Consider the following 13,600-nt stretch of genomic DNA (forward strand, 5'->3'; position numbering starts at 1 on the left):
AGAGCGATCATAATAGAAAATATAATACTAATAAATGTGGGTTTATCTTCGCGAACTTTATTGAATTCAATGTTCAACTGCGAAATACCTATTATCAATAACAGCAGTTTTATCAAGAACAAACTATACGGTACTTTATAATGAAGGGTCAGTGTCAACTGGTTATACATCATATCTACTAATATCAACTACTGGCATATAAATACTGCATGCATACTTTTTTACTACCGCGACACCTCAACAAAGGGTGTTAGTTTCGGTTATTGTCTGAAAATGGCGAGAGAAAATCTGCTCTTAACTGGAAAAAGAAGCACAATCTGTCGCGTAATGTAATCTTAATAACACCATATATAAATTGTATGATAGTACTATATGTATATAAACTTCTAGAAAAATTGTAGTATTTACATTTAGACTTGGTTTCTTTATACATGTATTGCAAATTTATACCAGGGTATAGGATACCATTATCTAATTGATGTTAGGGAGCTTATATATACTCACTTAGTTTGTTTATATACAAGAACATGGTGAAACATGGCACATTGTGAATAATTGTTAATACACGCCCATAGTAGACCAAGAGACAATCAAGAACAACCTATGACCGAAACACTCAACCTAGTCTATGTACAAGATTTTGTTCAGGGGTCAAACTTCTAGAGAACTAATGTATATACATTCCGACATGGACAAAACACACCTAAACCTGAGTCATAAGTACAAGTGTATCGATATTCAACAAGTTATCAGTTCCTGTACAGTATACCAGAGCACATGTTTTAATTAAAAGGCAAAACGAAAAAGACGCAACGGCAAGAAATCAATAGAACTTTTCAGTATTACTCAAAGTAAATAAAATCAATAGAACTGATCAATATAATCAAAAGATTGACAATCACAGATGGTGCAAATGTTAATATTCAACGACTGTATCAATTGTTTAAGAATAAATCGTTTTTCTTGTCACAGTCACATCAAGCTTGTGCCCACTGAATGTGAGTATAGTGAGCGCGTAGGGCTCGCTCCAATTCTTCTGCGTGTTCTTTATCCCGAGTTTCAACAACACATTTTACCTAGAAATAAATAAGCAGGAAAATGTTATAATTCAGTAAAACACGCGGTATTCATTTGTAGCAGAGAACAGTACAATAACAGTAGAATACCTGGACAGAAAAGATATCAGCTTTCAACCACGCTCTCTCATGATAGATATCTTTAATGCTAGAAATGAAAATAAAGTTGAATATCAAATGACACATTTCAATAATCATAATGTTCTATAACCATTTAACTTGAAGAATTGATGCTTTTACTTCAGTTATAGACATACGACGAATGACTTCTCGATGAAACATACCTGACACCCATACTGGCAATCAGTTTCGTAAGCTCTGCAATACCACCAGGACGATCAGAAACAGTAATAAGAAACCGACATAAACGTCCATCAGCTGCTAAACCTCTCTCTAAACAACGACCTAATACAGTAGTGTCTATATTACCCCCGCATAATGGTACGACCACCCTACAATATAGCATACAGCTGCTTAATACAATATCTAACTACAAACGAGATACCTAAAATACCACAATATTAGAAAAACTTACTTCTTGCCCTTTAACTCAGGTAGCTGTCCAGCTAAAATAGCTGCTAATGCAGTAGCACCAGCCCCTTCACAGACACATTTCTCTAATTCCACTAGCCGTAATATAGCCAGAGCTATAAATTCCTCGCTACAAACATAAACATACCGTTCAACATAATACATCCTGTTTAATGACTATCTGATATTGCAGCCATGACTTACTTGACGACAACCATTTTATCAATTATATTTTTGGAAGTTTCAAATGCATTTACACCCACGAGAGGGACAGCCAAACCTAAAATTTGAGAAGAACTTGCTAGTTTACACATCCTGACCTGACAGTTATGAGCTAATACATGTACTATCACAATTTGTCATTACCATCAGCCAGTGTAGAGGATGCTTTTGTGTAAGTTGGTTTGCCAGCTTTGAGAGAAGTCGTAAAACTAGGGCATCGTTCAGATTCAACTCCCTTGAATGAAAATACACAAATCAAGACATACTTCAGGCAAAAATTGTGTATTAGAGCAATTTTTGAATAGCAAAATATCTTACAATAATTTGTACGTCAGGATATAAACTCTTTATAGCCAGCGCGGTGCCGGCAATCAGACCACCACCTCCAACGGGGATTACAACAGCGTCGATATCAGAAACCTGTTCAACAATCTCTAAACCCATCGTTCCCTGACCAGCAAGAATGTGAGGATGATCATACCTAGAGAACAACAGAACCAGAAACATTGTTTTATTCAATATCAGCTCGATTCAATTGAGAGAAACAAACACATAAATCATCGAAGTGAATACAGAACTTTCATTTCATATAAACACTAACATCATTAGTGAGGTCAAAAGAGCATTAATAGAGCCATTTTACAGGGATTTTAAGCATTTTCAATCAGATAAGTCTTACCCATTTATGTACATGTAACCTTGCTCTGAAGCCATCTTCAAGGCTATAGTTCGAGACTAGAAGAAAATTAACAATGAAAGAACATTTAGATCTTTTGTTGCCATCGCGAGATCTGCTTATGACGAAATTCTTATGAAGAGTGAAAGTTTTGAACAGGATATTTCTATGAACTGATGTTTGTATGCAGCAATCAGAGGGATCTATATGAATCGAAAGGTGTAGCATAAATATCGGTATTTGTGAAAACGAACCTCTCCTATATCTTGTCCTTTAACGATGACGTTAGCTCCGTGTTGACGACACAGTTGTACTTTCATTAGTGGTGCAATAATAGGCATCACCACCGTAATGGGTATATTCAGATCATGTCCATGATAAGCTAGAGCTAAAGCATGATTACCAGCGCTAGCTGCTATAACCCCGACCTTTTTCTGCTCCTAATATGAAATTGAAAGTTTTGATCATTGAAATCAAAACTTTGTCTTAAACAAAAGAAAATGGTAAGAGGCATTTTAAAGAATTGCGTCTTAGTTTTCAAATTTGTTTTATTGGAAAGACATAGATAAGACAGCAGGTATGTTTTTAGAAAACTGCGATGGCAAAAGTTTATTCTACTCATGCTGATCTTAATTCAGTAGCCCAACCAAGGGCCTAGAGTATAATAAAAAAAACCAGACACAACAAGGCAATATAGGCCTAGGCTCAATCCTTCTTTTATTGTAAACACACTTGTTTTGTTTTTGTCAGGCTACATGTATCCTTACTATTCATCGAATCTTTTGAACACAAAAATTGTCTCAATGCACAACACGTACAGCTGGCAATAGACCAATAACTGATTGTTAGACTAATATCAGGTCATCAATAGGCACCCAGGGTTTTATCTATAGCATACTGAAAGGTACCTTTTGAAATGTTGGAGACATCGAATAGGGCCTACAGACGACTACAGGTCATTTAAAGTCAACTCGATAATAGACATATAGCTTATAGCCTAACACTAATTCAGGAATGTCTATGATATTTTCCCAACAAGTTTTATGATACCAATAAAACGCATGTGATTATCGTAGATATTTCATTAAACATAGACTTATTCATCTTAGAGATAAGAAAATTCATTGATTTAACTTACACTTGAAAGCATCATTAAAGTATACCTCGCCCCTCTTTCTTTAAAGCTAAAATTTAGAATTAGTCATGCCGTGTGAAATGAAAGAGTCGATATTTCAAAATAACGAAATAAAGCCCACGTTGATATAATAGATGTCTTACCTGCCGGTGTGTTGTAAAAATTCCTTTTTGAAATAAATTTGCATGCCCGTAAAATCAGACATGTGAGATTTCTGAAAGATAAAAGGACGCAGCTCATGAATGAACACATCGAAAATTAGAAATTCAGGATAACCGATTTGAAAATATATTCACGCCTACCGAACAATCAGTCCGCGCGATTCCATTTTTAATCTTAAAAGCAGCGGCGCTTATATCTTGAAATTTGATCGCAACCGGATTTTCAGGATCGCAGAATTCATCTTTGATCACATCTTCGTCGAGATCAACGCTTTCAAGTCTCGAGGCGACTCCATTGACGTCATCGGCCGGCATCCTGATTCCTATAGGGCCCACACTATCTAATAAAACAAAAATTCAAAAAGACTAAATTTTAAAACGGAGTTTACATGGTTTGTAATGTGAATAAACCAGTTGAAAAAATGGTGCAGTAGTCAAAACATTATTAGGAATCTGAGGCCAGCTGCACAAATTCATAGTTTAGATTTAAGACATGTCTTAGACCATATACCGGTAGCCTATTAGTTTTATAGCTCAGGTATTAGTTTTATAGCTCAGCTATAGGCCTAGGCCTATGTTAGTAACAACTTAAGCCTACAACTAATGACTTAAGTCACTCTTGAAAATGAAGAAAATAATTAGGCCTAACTAAGAATCACTTTAAGAATTAATCGTTTTTGCCTGCTGGCCCTGGGCCCAGTTTCACAAAAAGGATAAGGCCTAAATCGATTTAAGATAAACTGAATTAATAGAGAAATTAAAACTGGGCCATATGATCAATCATAACTAGGCCCTAACAATAACATGGCTAACCCAATTTTTACAAATCAAGGACAAACTTTTTTTAGATTCCAGAGAAAAATGCAGGCCTAAATTTACCCCTTATCAAATATTTCCAACTTGGTGGCTGTAATTAGTTGACATGTCAGCTACTCTGACCACTAACGGACACGTGGAATTGTCACAAAATGTCAATATAAACATTAAAATCGGTTTGTGATTGGCTATCAGCCGCACACACCTCCTCTTCCTGATATTCACCATCTTGCAAAAAATAAACTACGCGGAAATAAGAACAATTTGAACGACTTGTCATCGAGCAAACTCACCTTTATTATATAAGGTTATCTACTGCGTGTATATCCAGTAACACGAAACTCTCAGATAAACGCTTTATAAAGCTTTAAATATTCACTATTCCTCTCTCATCCCACACTCACACATGCAGTTATATTATGATTGAAGAAGTATTGATCCCATTCACTAATGGCCGTTAAGTACCCAAAGCAGGTTCGAATCCCGCATAAATATCAAACATTTATCGCTTTCAATGCGCGCGGCCAGTTTGTACAAGATTTTACTACTTGAGAATCCAACTAGTAAATGTTCCCTCATCAAATTAATACTACATTCTGTCTTTGGAGAGGTCATCCCCAGTCTCAGCTGCACCAATGAGCCTTTAAACATCATTCCTCGAAACTCGCAGTTCAAATGGAAAAAAGAATTTTAACAAGTCGTTGATTCATTCTTAAAACATTAGATTTATTGATTTACTTTCGCTCAGATACTTGAACTTAAATTTTTTAGACAGGTTAATCAAAATGGAGTGATGGCTATGACTATAGCCATTAATTGAGTTTTAAGAAAACCTTTTGATTTAAAATCTAGAGAACAGCCACATCTATTGGTGTATATTTTGTTTCATGTTTCAATTTTACTTCAAATAAGATCAATTATCTCGATCATTATAATCATCTGTTGTTACACAAAATTTTGGTTAAGCAATATTGTTGCATCGCATTAATATTGTTTTTTATTTGATGTGATTTCCCATCATGAAACGAAACATCATTTGGAATGAAAAACACAATCTAATGCTCTTATAATATTAATAATATTTCAAAAAAAAAATCGACGCATTAGATTTAAGTTAAAACGCAACAACATATAAGAGCCTTAATGCACAAAACCATGCAGCAAGAAAATACGAAATAGAGAAAGTCTCTGTGAGATACAAAAAAAAAACATAAATAAATGCATGTTCTCCTTTGTTCAGCAAGGAGTTCGAAATTCGAAAAACAGGTGTCCATCGTAACGCATGGCAAAATCTGATAATTTTGTTGTCAAAAATCATAATCAAAATATAACCACTATTCAGAAGTCAAGGAATTTCTCAGGCAATATTTTAGCGTCATCATATTTTCGGTTTTTCATTATTCTCGTTAACAAGAAATTTCACAACATGATCTGATAGTTAAACACACACGATTCACCCTCCTTCTCTACCAAAGTGGCTAAAATACAAGATAATTTAAAATCTTGTGCTAAAATACGCGTTTTAAATTCTTATAATATTGTTACTTTTTATATGTAAACAAGTAGAGAAGGAGAGGATCTGTGAGGAAATATTAACGAAAAAAAAAAAAATTTATATACCAGGGGTAGCTGCTGTTTCAATACATACGTGTATGTACATGTATATATCGTAGTAACAGATACATAAAAGCAAAAAGCAGCGACTACATTTTTCACATAAGCAACATTTATAGATTAGATTGAAAGATTAGCTGATGTACATAAATACAAACAGGTGCTAGGTTTTTAAGAAGTTTTTTTTTCAGAACCAATTCCTAAAGTGAATTTTGATGCCGTTTTTGACGTTACAGTGTAAAACATTTTGATCTTGACTGAACGATTAATTGAATTTTCAAGTTTAAAATTAAATGGTTACCCAATATTGTGAAATTACATTGTACATGTTTATACGATGTAGTTACACAACTGATTATACTTTTGACTATTTCAAATGTACACATAGAAGTTAATGTTTGATGGCTATCATCCACTGTGATGCATTAAATGCAAACTTTCCGAGTACCTGTATTCGATAATATGTACATATTTTACACGAATGAATAAGTAGAAATTGGCACACTTCAAGTCCAAGTCATTTACAAGTCTCTCTAGCTCTCAAATACTCTGAGATAACCAATAATGTGTTCTTTATATACAACTTGTTAGGGGGAGAATAACGTTTTGTTGAAAGTAGTACATATTCACATACATTTTTTTACAACTTTACAGAAAAAAAAAAACAATGCGTAAAAATATTCGACAAACTTAAAATTACAAATGACAAAACGTTTAAAAATATTGCACTTTTATCAAAAAATAGAAGTACTAATGAAATATCATTCCTACATATTGTATAATCTAGATTTCTTTATAATGTCATCTTATGGCGGTATTTTGAGCATTTAAAATCCGTTTCACAAGTTGTATATGAATATTTCTATATAACAGAGCAAATCCTATTATCACACTTTACATTGGAATACTTTTTGATTGCCTTGTAATGAATAACCTAGGTTGTATTTTCCATACACACAGTGGATGATAGCCAACAAAAATGTCTATTTAATTCAATATTTTGAAAAACCAATTCATTTTACAATGTATACACATTTACATAATATTATTCAGAAGATAATGTACATCCATGTGTCATGTAAGCGATTTCATTTGATCTTATATATGAAAATTTAGCTCGAGAATGTTAGAGAAGTTTAGTATCAATAGTGGTGTAGCTTATATTGTATTTTAAATCTGAACCGCAAAATAGTATTATTTAGCAGCTAATAACTCAGGAGCAAAAAGCAAATGAATTACAATGCAGTAAACACCCAGAAAGTCGTTTTGTTGAATAGCTTATTATTACTTATATGCAGAAATTTTTCTAGTTAAGCCAAAATCTTTAGTTCGTATATGTTCCAAAAGTTGTTGTATACAAATTCACTATGATGAGAATCACGTACATACAGTTAAAATATGATTAGACTCATGCCTAATCATACTTATTTTCATGATGGACTAAATGACTAGAATGACCTACGATTTCTATCTCAAACTTCTGACATGTTACACACACTAACACTATCTATTACTAGCGAATGGTGGGCTGAATAAGTGATCTCACTAATTCATACCAGGTAGTTTGATGAAATGTAAACACTGTTTTTAGTAGTACATCGATGAATTTTACCGGTTATAAATAAACAAAATCTATATTTTTCATATATTACTCAATATTCCAATGAATGGACCTATTGGATAAACTTATAGTTGTTAAATTTGAAACGTTAAAACTAAAGATAAAATCTCTGTAAATTCAATGGAATGTTAGCAAAAAATCTGGATCGGAATGTACAAATATTCACTATCACAAAATATTGGACAAATATCATTGATGACTAGGATGAACGGTCAGTGCCAAAAATGTTTCTTTTTGCGTTCAGTTTTTGGTGGGAGTTTGTCATCTGCTTCCAGTTCGGTTACAACTCGTTTTGAAATTTGACGTTGAAGAAGTTCCTGCATGTCGAGCTAGAAGAAGAGATCCATTTAGGTATTCTCCTTATTCTCTCCTCATGATAAAACTATTCATATGTACAGAATACATACCTGACATTGTTCTAATTGCTGAGAAAGTTCAATCTTTTGTTGTATAGATTCCAATAGTTGCTGATCTAATTTAGCCAAATCCAATTTAGCATTTGCCAGTTCAACTTCCATTGAGTTCCGTCTAATAAGACAAATGAATACTGATATAGTGATGTAGAGGAGACAAAATGATTATGATCCTTATAACTTAAATACTTACTTTGTAATAGCTTCATCTCTTTCAAGTCTAGCCAGTGATACAATATCTTCTTTATCAACTTGCATTTCATCGTGGGACTTGTCTTTTTCTAGTGTTATATTCGACTGTTTTTGTTGCTCAATTTGAAGCTAGAAACCATCAACAGTAAAGAAAAAGTAGGCTTAATATCATACATCAAACTTGCCCATGCCGCATATAAAAGCATACACAATCAAAGATACTTTCATTTGCAACCAATACTAATTTTTTTGGTATGAAACATCTACCATTATCAAGCAAAATAAGATAGATCTTTTTTTTAACACAAGCAAAAAGCACGATGATCTGCCAGGTGAATTCAAGCAAAGTGAACTAATGCGGACCTAGAATCAATAACCTAAAATAAGGCACTATTGATTCATAGCGAAGGTATGCATGCAAAAAAATTTCAAGGGACACAAATTGGGAATAGGCATTTCCAGCACAATCCAGCACTAACCCTAACCCACATGCATTGATATGCATGAAGTGAACCAACACACATGCAAATACCTACAGAACATAAAGCGTGTTTGTAACAGACAATTCTTACCTCTTGAATTGTTATCTGTTTGATTAACAAAATAAAAATAACGATTAAATAACCGATATTCAAATAATATCTAGTATATAATCACACATGAATGACCACTTTTTCCAGAGTATATGACCATTAAATATGAATTTCTTTATAGCTAACCTTCTGTGTCAATTCCATCAAGTCATGAGATTTCTTCTTCAATTCATCATCTTTTTCAGTGACCACCATATGTAAAGAGCGCACCTGACTCTGAGTGCACGTCAGTTCTTCTTCAAGTATATTAACTTTTTCCTGAAGATGATTAACTTCGGGAATAGATTCCTAATTAACAAACACGACAAAATGAGTCCAAAATTTCAGCTAATTTAGAGAATTCTAGTGAGCATAAAAAGTTGTAGTATATATTTACCGCATTAGCTTGTCTTTTGGCCATTTCATCCATCAATGAATGCAACTCGAGCAATAAGTTTGACAAACTTCCCTTCTCAAATTCGGCGAAAATTTTCTGTTCAGGACTTTGGTCGATGTTCGTATCCTGCTGTTGTTTCAGCTGCTGGAACATGTCTTTTATTTGTTGGTAGACCTCAAAAACTTCTAATTGAAATGTCTGTTTAAAATGAAGAAACATTTCATAAATACCGATAAGATAAAACAATCTGACACAGACAAACAGTGGATGTCTAAAAAGATAGCTTGTTTCGTATATTCTAAGAGAAGCTAAAATTTGCCAGCTTCAACTTATTATTTTTTTTTCTTCTATTTTCAACGAAGCCAAATGAGCAACAAGACAACTTTTCAGCCCACCTAACTTCTACACAACAGTTTTAACACTTGCAAAATTGACTACAACAAAAAATAAGTGAGTGTGTTTATTTCTACCTGGTGATTATTCTCTCCGGACGGAGGAGCTTGTTCTATATGTATATAATCATCATCATACTCAATATCGTCGTCGTCGTCGTCCAAACTGAGACCGGGGCTAGGCGACATTGGGTAAGCCCCACCCAATTTCATACCGGACATCCCCGACTAGTAAAAGATTAGACACAAGCCAATACATAAAGTGACGTGGTTAGCAATTAACAGCAGTTTTAAGCGAGTGCTTAAATATTCTGAAGTGATGTATACAGCGCTGCCCATTCAACTTTCACCGACAAAAAGCCTAGTCCGCTTACAATAAAATATCAATAATTGCCATCTAATTCCAATATCTAATCATTGATCACTTATTTCTGGCAAAATGAAGATGAGATCAGAGTTAAATGGGCTTTACTATACAACAGGTTACAGTATGTACACATTGTTAGGCAATATCAAAATAACTTCATTTAGAATATATTAAAGACATTAATCATATTGCCTTACATGAATATTTCAAAGAACACATCCATATATAGGCACACATTAACACTATTAGCGATATGATGTTGTACGAAGTTACGATGTGTTATGAATTGTCAGGTTTTAGCGCTTAAAATGATGACATTATTGGAACGAATTTACATACCTGCGGCCGACCGAGTTCCATGTCTTCCGAAAAACAATTCGACATTTCGAGTTCGTTGAATAATGAATTATTGTTACTGCCGTTGTTGTAATGGCCGCCGCTAGTCGACGACGCGTGCAACGAAAGTTCCTCAAGTTTTTCTTGTAGATCGCTGTTCGTTTCTCGTAGTTCGATCAACTCGCGCTCGTGAGAGCGAATCTGTTTAAATCAGCAGAGAATCGATATTTCAAAATTCGGCAAGAGATTTTTTGATATCTTATAATATCTATATTTTAAGTGTATCATGAAAATATAACATCGAGTAGGCCTAAATGGACTTTAGTTGGGATTTCAATTTGACTGTAGAGTTAACTAATTCAAACTCGATTGAGTTTAGTGGATCTAAGTCTTGGAATTCACTATCTATTTATCACCTGTTGATCTTGTTCCATCTTCTGTCGTTCAAGCATCATTATACGATCCTGTGCTTCCTCACAGTTACACACGGCTGCATCGCGTTCTTCACTCAACTGTTTAATACGTCTATCTAATTCTCGAACTCTTTCAGTAAGTATCGTTATCTATGATAAACCAATGTAGAAAATCAGTAAATTTACCAGCACCGTTCATTACCAACCGTGACAAACTCGTGAAATTATAGGACTTTTTTTAAATGAATAACCTTTAATCTTATTTCTGAAGTGAGTGAAACAATATAACGTGTAAAACTTACCTCTTCTCTGAGCACTGTAAGTTCAGACACATGACTTTGTATAGAACTTCTTCTACTAGATACTTGTAACCTCAAACCGGTTAACTGAGTGTTCAATGATTCCTCCGCATTCAATGACTGAAAGTTAGATATCAATGTTCATTATCGTGTTCATTACCATCTTATCTTATGATTAAAATATTTCTCCGGGAGATCTGTTTTTTTTAATACTTTTCTCTCAACAGCTCTTCTGTTTCCTTCTTGCTACTTTCAATGAGTGTTAGCTCGGAGAAAAGGCTTTGCAAAATCCACATGAAAAAGCGCTCCTCTCTATGCTATTTGTAAACTGTTCTGCTGTTTTAAATTATTAATTCTTTTAATTCTATAATGTTTCCTTTCCCATGACTGCTGTAATATGGTAAGAGGTTGTAATACTCACTTTTTTCAGTTGATCTGTTAATCTTTCGTTCTGAGCTCTCAATTCTTTTACTATATTAGTCTTATCGTCTTCTTTTAGTTTCGTATTCTGCTGCTCCGCGCCGAGTTTCTTTCGCAATATTTCTATATCCGTTTGTAAATCTTTGATAGTATTTTCATATTCTCCTTCAGCTGATTCTAATCTTAGCCGTAAACGATAACGCTCTTGTTCTAAATCCTACAACGTTGATTGCGACATTATTTTGTTGGCTGCAATTTTTGGATAGGGAGTTTTACCAGTGGAATAATTAACTCTATAAGTTTAATATAATAACCATGAAATTTTGGCTATCGATAACCCAAAATTCCGTGGTTAGAATATTAAACCTTTAAGTACCAGGACTGGAAATTTCACCAAATAAGTTAAGATCATCACAGTAAATTCAAAATGCAATAATTAAGTTACTTAGCAGGGCCATACAGTAGCAGGGGTCAGTTGCCCTACAGAAATTTTGGAAAAGTGCCCTATCTGTAAATATTGCTACATCCAATAGAAATTCAATATAGAATTTAATATAGAAACTTGGGACTAACAAGCATTTCATTATAGGATTTCAAATAACTGTAGATACACTTACATCTATTTTCAGCTGTAAATCTTTATGTATAGATTCATAATGTTCATTTTTTCGCTGCAGTTCTTTATTTTTCTCTAGCAAAGATTGTCCGATTTCCGCAGCGAGAAACAGGTCTTTTTCTTTCTGCGCGAGTTGGGCGTAAACATCATCCGGATCGACTTGTCTTTCTTCCATATCAAGATATTGATAGTAGTCTTCCAAGTTTTCGGGTGTAGAAGGAGTGGAGGACACTCCTAGATGACAAGCACACATATTTCAGTCTCCGATAAAACCGTTCGTTTGAGGTGAATGAGATGAACAACATTTATCTATGCGACTAGATATTTCTAAAAGCGTCACAGAGTTCTATACTAATTAGCATTGAAAGCTTTATGCCATATCTTATAAAGAAAGACCATCACCAGAGTTTATATATATAGAAATATATCGAACATCACCTAGAGCAAAGAGAAAAAGCAATTTACGGATTAGTGAAGCCATGAAAATTAATCTACCTTTACTAAGCACCACGAGCTGATCTATGTGCTCAAAAAATTATGTTTTATGATTAGACTTGGTATTTAAACACAGCTGAGGAAACCTGCATGAAATTTGATGTGACAGCACAGAACTGTTATGAAGAAAGCAGTTAGCAAGCAGAGGTTCATAGTGAACATGAAGATGGAATATGCAAGAGGTGATTATTGCCTGAGAAAGATACAGAACTACTTAGGAATAATCATAGCTCGGTCCCACAGACATACAGACAGCAGATACTGCAGCGGAGGAGGTATTTTTTACACTCTTCTGCCGCGTGTGATTTATTTTCATTTCACGATCAGATATTTTTACAAAACTTAAAACCTATCTAAATACAAAAAGCAGCTGACTGCGATAAAATCACTGGCTACATGATATTGTAAGCCAGATTATATCAAGATTTTTCCAAGCATAGAGATCAACATGGAGATGTCGTCAGTGACCGACGGTGTCGGACTAAAAAGTGGTTCTCATTTTCAAATAGTTTTATATAAGCAACCTGGGCGGCATCATCAACCTACCTCAATATCATAATGTTCTAGAAAAAATGGTCTATAATTTACGTTGATCGATGAATCGCAGAGATTTACACATCCATTAGAAATTTCGAATGATTGATCACCTCAGAAACCGAAACCAAACACGATCTACGACGCCATTCTTTTTACTGCGATCGAAAATAGGAAACAAGTCGGACGAAACGACCACAAAATAATCTAATATAAGCTAAGTACCTCAGTTAATCAGACATTCATCAGACAATGAATTAAGATTAAGTAATATTTCTTTATTCAGATAATTAGGTTTTTCT

At 34.1% G+C, this 13,600-nt stretch overlaps 2 protein-coding genes across 7 annotated transcripts; both read right to left on the bottom strand.

Moving 5' to 3' along the window:
- Positions 1-44: 44 nt before the first annotated feature.
- On the bottom strand, positions 45-5,051 carry LOC141899422 (L-threonine ammonia-lyase-like). 3 transcript variants are annotated; one of them, XM_074785711.1, is made up of 13 exons: positions 4,911-5,051; positions 3,943-4,142; positions 3,784-3,854; positions 3,644-3,689; positions 2,760-2,945; positions 2,509-2,564; positions 2,148-2,310; positions 1,974-2,064; positions 1,812-1,887; positions 1,612-1,737; positions 1,361-1,528; positions 1,167-1,224; positions 45-1,076 (listed from the first exon to the last, which is right to left on the bottom strand). In XM_074785711.1, the coding sequence occupies exons 2-13, from the start codon at positions 4,114-4,116 to the stop codon at positions 978-980; spliced, it is 1,314 nt and encodes a 437-aa protein (XP_074641812.1). In that variant the 5' UTR covers positions 4,117-4,142; positions 4,911-5,051; the 3' UTR covers positions 45-977. The 3 variants fall into 3 exon arrangements, with proteins under 3 accessions (XP_074641812.1, XP_074641813.1, XP_074641814.1); XM_074785712.1 differs by having other exon boundaries at positions 3,943-4,138; positions 4,911-5,045; XM_074785713.1 differs by lacking the exon at positions 4,911-5,051 and adding an exon at positions 4,681-4,775.
- A 387-nt stretch (positions 5,052-5,438) lies between these two features.
- LOC141899825 (BICD family-like cargo adapter 1) lies at positions 5,439-13,451 on the bottom strand. 4 transcript variants are annotated; one of them, XM_074786378.1, is made up of 13 exons: positions 13,311-13,451; positions 12,271-12,503; positions 11,655-11,870; positions 11,237-11,353; positions 10,938-11,084; positions 10,525-10,722; positions 9,897-10,046; positions 9,427-9,624; positions 9,177-9,338; positions 9,030-9,044; positions 8,459-8,586; positions 8,260-8,380; positions 5,439-8,181 (listed from the first exon to the last, which is right to left on the bottom strand). In XM_074786378.1, the coding sequence occupies exons 2-13, from the start codon at positions 12,442-12,444 to the stop codon at positions 8,065-8,067; spliced, it is 1,743 nt and encodes a 580-aa protein (XP_074642479.1). In that variant the 5' UTR covers positions 12,445-12,503; positions 13,311-13,451; the 3' UTR covers positions 5,439-8,064. The 4 variants fall into 4 exon arrangements, with proteins under 4 accessions (XP_074642479.1, XP_074642477.1, XP_074642476.1 ...); XM_074786376.1 differs by lacking the exon at positions 13,311-13,451 and having other exon boundaries at positions 9,177-9,308; positions 12,271-12,522; XM_074786375.1 differs by lacking the exon at positions 13,311-13,451 and having other exon boundaries at positions 12,271-12,522.
- Between the last annotated feature and the right edge of the window lie 149 nt (positions 13,452-13,600).

Source organism: Tubulanus polymorphus, chromosome 2 (genome assembly GCF_964204645.1).
Source record: "Tubulanus polymorphus chromosome 2, tnTubPoly1.2, whole genome shotgun sequence".
Classification (NCBI taxonomy): Eukaryota; Metazoa; Nemertea; class Palaeonemertea; order Tubulaniformes; family Tubulanidae; genus Tubulanus; species Tubulanus polymorphus.